The sequence below is a fragment of the Dichomitus squalens genome (genome assembly GCF_000275845.1).
Source record: "Dichomitus squalens LYAD-421 SS1 unplaced genomic scaffold DICSQscaffold_30, whole genome shotgun sequence".
Lineage (NCBI taxonomy): Eukaryota > Fungi > Basidiomycota > Agaricomycetes > Polyporales > Polyporaceae > Dichomitus > Dichomitus squalens.
In genome coordinates, this window is record NW_006766912.1 from 117,334 (window position 1) to 122,385 (window position 5,052).

The 5,052-nt window shown below is 50.8% G+C and overlaps 1 protein-coding gene across 1 annotated transcript; it reads left to right on the forward strand.

The window, feature by feature from the left end:
• Nucleotides 1–2,166: 2,166 nt before the first annotated feature.
• On the forward strand, nt 2,167–2,535 carry DICSQDRAFT_172210 (uncharacterized protein; the record flags this gene model as incomplete). The annotated part of the gene is made up of 2 exons (XM_007367945.1): nt 2,167–2,171; nt 2,220–2,535. 2 exons carry the CDS (start codon nt 2,167–2,169, stop codon nt 2,533–2,535), a joined length of 321 nt encoding a protein of 106 aa, XP_007368007.1.
• Between the last annotated feature and the right edge of the window lie 2,517 nt (nt 2,536–5,052).

Consider the following 5,052-nt stretch of genomic DNA (forward strand, 5'->3'; position numbering starts at 1 on the left):
AATGACCAAGAGGTCGAGATGGGGACTAGGGAGTGCCTAAGGGGGTCCTTATATACTAGAAGGGCTGCTTAGCAACCAAAGACAAGGCGCGAGAGCGAGGCAGTGAAGATGACAAAGGGAGAACAAAGGGCGGGAAGGAAAAGGCAAAGGCATGGTGATCACGGGAACGTAGCATGCGGGTGTGGGAACGTATCTGCAGTGTCCAAACTGGGATGGGCTAAGAAAGGAAATGGTCCGAAAATGGAAGGTGGGCGTCAAGGGGAGGGGAATGGGCGGCAAAAAGGGGCGTCTGTCCAACGTCCGTGACAAGCCCATTGCTTCCTCGTTGAAGCCTGCTCTTGTTTTCAAGGTGGTGGAGACACGCCTATCGGCTAGACTTCACTGGAGACCTTATTTCCCAAATTGAGCAGTTGACCCTTCAAGAACTCTCCGCCTACCAGCACCACTGAACATTGCCATTCCGTGTCTAAAGGACCTTAACAGAATCTTCATATGTTATCCTCTCCACTAGCTGCACAAAATTGCCTCATGTACATAAGTTACGTTGTATATACCACAATGTCTTTGTGAACGAGCGACCTGTTACCATATTTGGTGGCTCAGCTGGCAAGCCAAGCTGTGGCTGGGTCTCAGCCAGGAAGCTGGCGCCCAGCTAGCTTGATCTCAGCTTGGCTTGCTCCAGCTTGATGATCCAGCTCAATCCAGCTCGTCAGCTTGGCTTAGCTTAGCTGGCTTGGCGGCAACACTATCCTCAAGAATTGAGCGGCCCTCTTAGGACCGTGGGAAGCTCTCCCTGCCCAGACTCCTGACATTCGCTAGGCGGAGAACTGGACGAGGAGAGGAAGGCACGTAACAAGACACACACCGCATGGAGAGACATCGTGTTTTCCAGACACGACGGGCATTGGCCAATGCCCCGGACCCAACCTGGGACAGAGAAATGGCCTGGGAATGGATGCCTGTCACAGGTTATGTCCCAATGCCTAGCTCCGGACCTGAGCCATCCGGCGCTAAAATCCCTGAAGGGAAATACTAAGGCTGACAAAGCCAATGACATAAGCGTATATACCCTTGTTGGACAGTCTCGAGCGCCAATATTCTCTTTATGGTATCAGAGCGCCCGCTGGCTCGGGTCCGGAGCTAGGCATTGGGACATGACCTGTGACAGGCATCCATTCCCAGGCCATTTCTCTGTCCCAGTTTGGGTCCAGGACATTGGCCAATGCCCGTCGTGAGAGTACATACGCAACGCATACTTGTCCGCGATATATGGCATCCTCCCAGACTCCTGCGGTGAACTCGTCCATCCGCCGCGTGATCGCCCCCATATTGGGCAAGTTCGGATTGAGGCAAACACGTTCCTCCAGCACGGAATAGGCATCAGCAAAAGTGTAAAAATATCCTACAGGATTGCGGACATTGCCTGAAGCGCCATTTGTGGCATGGTCTTGCAATACCGGAAATGTATTCCGAGAGCGCGCAATACCGGCAATACCTCGCAATACCTGCAATAATGCGAAATATTGCCCGGTATTGCCGATATTGCCTGGTCTTGTAGGATATTGCAAGGTCTTGCAATATATTTACGACATTGCAAGACCACCCATGACAGCGCATGATCTGACGTATATTGCGCGCTCTCGCTGAGTATTGCCTGAACGGGCAACACGGCAAAAGATTTTTACACTTTTGCTGATGGGAATGGGGATAGGCAGCACCCACTATATAGATGATGTTCTGCTTACATAACGGTAGCGCTCAGAGATTTTGTCCGATCAAGTTTTCTGAACAAACGACTCTCATCTAAGCGAGCTCAACTCGATCGAAAATGTAATATTCAGAATGTACTTCGACATGGACTGGAGTGGTTTATGGAGGTTTGGAGTTCATAACCATGTTCAGACCATTGACATGTCTTGCAGGAAGTTTTGCTGCATAGGATGATCGCACTGGTCGGGAGAGGACGGAGGGGAACGGCGCCAGGAGCGAGGCTGCGGAATGTCCATGGCTAGGTTTAGATGACAGTACAGCCATTTGCATATCGGGCCTATCGATATGCAAACCGCTGTAATTCGAACGTTGCTTCAGCGAACATTGAGTCTTCCCCTTGCAATTGGCCGACGTCGGTGAGGTACCTGTATAAGCGCCAGAACAGAATCAGCAACGATGGTGTGTACTCAGCATAGTATGAGCACTTCAAGGCACTGACCTCATTTGAGCTGCGAGGTCCTCACACGCGAGACGACACAGCTGCAGGCCCATATGCAGCCGCAGTCGTTTGGAATGCTGCTTGCCCCACGTTCGACGCTGCGTCCCCCGCGTTCGCCTGATCTCGCCTGCTATCCCCGCTGTCAGTCGCGGCCCCCAGCGCTCGCTCTCGCACGTCCCTCGCTCTCGCACGTCCCTCGCTCTCGCACGTCCCTCGCTCTCGCACGTCCCTCACTCTCGCACGTCCCTGCCCAAGCCCACGCCGACGTCCACCCAATCCTCGCTTGCCTCCGTCACCTCTCTATCCCTGCGCTTCTACACGCCTAGCATCCATCCGCTCCACCGAGGCACCCCAAGCGCGAACCTCAGCTCCCACCTCCCCCAACAAACAAGCTTGTCCGCGCCATATCCATCCCACCACGCGTCCCAACCGTCCTGGGCACTACGAGATAGTACTCGTATTCGCTCACCTCCGTCGTCCGTCGTCCGAGACTGACGTGTGCAAACGGCTCAGCCAGGAGCGTGCGCGACCGTATCTGTGCGTTACCCTCTCTTCCCCGCCTTGCTCTTTCACCCCTCGCACACGAGCAAAGCTGATGCATCCTACGCGGTGACCCACCGTCGTTCAGATGCATTCTGAGCACGGTGCCCAAGAGGTGCAAAGTCCACCGCCGGCGGGCCCGGGGCCCCGTGTCTCTTGCACGCGCTCGCGCCCTGCGGCCGTCGCGGTCGTCCAGGTGAGTCCTACGACTTGTCTCGTCTCGTCGCCGTTTGCGCGCACACACGGAAAAGACGCGATGGCGCGACAGCTGTTTTCGACGGGCACGGCCGCCGAGCGGCGGGCGGTTGTCCGCTTTGTGCGTACGTGCTCAGGGTGTCGTACCACAGCACCATGCACGGGGGGCACAACGAGCGATTGTCCTGCGACGAAAACAGCCGTACTATACCAGCGGGGTGCGTCTGACACTGCAGTGGCCCTGTAGACGCAGACAGGAGCACGCGCATGCGTGCAGAATCGGGACGGAATGGACGGTCGCGTCTCGGCGCACGCTGCCACTGGCAGACATCCCGGACGCTTGCGCGAATTCGGGTGTCTGTCAAGAAGTGCGCGCGCTGGGTCGGTCGAAACTGTCGTGCATGGACCGGATGTTTGTGCATCGGGAGTCGTGAGTTGACCGAATTGGCCTAGGTGCGAAAGTGTGGTCTAGCTATCGCGACCAGTCATTTCTACAAGTAAGCACGCCTTAGCGGCTGCGAAGTGTTTCATAGCTTACGAGTGCGTCCTTGTTGAACTTGGACTTATCCGGTCCGGACTACACGAGGCTATGCGTCTTCTAGCGCTTAGCTGTACATCTGTAAAAACCACCTTTGCGAATTACACCTATTTAGTACAAATTAGCTCTTAATAGACACAGTAGTTGAATAGTGAAAAATAGTGCAAAAACGAGAGGTCCCCAAAAATAATTGCACTATTTTGCGCTATTAATGCAAATTCGTGCAAAGTAGCACTATAGTAGACGGAAATAGTGCTACAGTAGACATTGATAGTAGTGGATAGAGTGGGTCCATATTTCTGCCTAGTGTAGAAATGCTTAATATGACCTCAAAACCATCTGTTTATAAGCCCCGGATGCATTCAAAGTGCTGGAAAAAATATTATAAAAAAGTGTCCTCACCCAGTCTTGAACCCCCAACCACACTTTCAGATAACACTGGTATTCCGAAGGGGTGCTCTATACCACTGCACCACCAGAGCTTACATAGATCATCTCCACAAGTACTATATATATCCATTATTGCTGGACTTGGGCAAAGTGGTGACACCTCACCTTGAGATTCACCTGCTGAGGCTTGCATATGTGTAATGTCTGGGACTATGTATATAATATGGAGTGTGCTATAGAGTATGCTTCATGGTATGAATGCTGTGCTGACAGCCTAGTCCTATACATGATGACAAGTTCTATGTTGAGTTGTGTCCTCCAATATAAATCAGCTATCATGGTGATTTTGCAGCTATAGAGGTGTGTAATGCTTGAGTTCAGAACTATGAGCTATAAATAAAGGATTGTCATCTTATTTGAGTCTTCCCTGGATGAGTAGTGCTAAAATAGTGCAAAATAGTACTACAGTAGTGCAAAATAGCGAAAATTAGAGGACCACATTTGCAGTAGTGCTATAGTAGTATTATGTTGGCACTATATGACACTATAGAAAAAGTGATAGTGAAGAGTAGTTATAACTAGTACCAAGTATACTAATTAGTGCTTAGTTGCACTACTGAAGAAGTGCGTCTGAATAGTAGCTCTAATGTAGATGTCATCTCTGCTAACACTTGCTAATATAGATAAGATTATCTGAATGGTGATAATTAGTGTCAATTCGCAAAGGCTGTTTTTCCAGATGTAGTCGCTTATGTAGTATGTTACCATATTTGGGACTCTCTGCTCGTGTACTATAGCTATGCTTCTGGACTCTTCTGGTACTGTCTAGGACAATCCGTACTACTCCAGAATGGTCTAGACAGGTCTATGCCTTACTCATCTCTTACTCATCCTATGGTGCGATACGTCGCAATTCTTTCACCATCATATTATTCATCGCACTATGGTACATGTGACTAACCACTCTTTGATTAGTCATGGACACTTCTCTGTAGTATATAAGGACTTCAGATTGCGTCCTCCCTCTTCAGTCTTTCCTTACTGACTGAAGATCTTGCTTCGACTCTAGTCGGATCTAATCTTTGTCTTCACAGCCCCGAGTTTATCAGGTTATGAGCCCTGCGCTCTGACCGAAGTTTCGTGTTGACGTTTATCACTGCGCGCACCCATCATCCCTTTC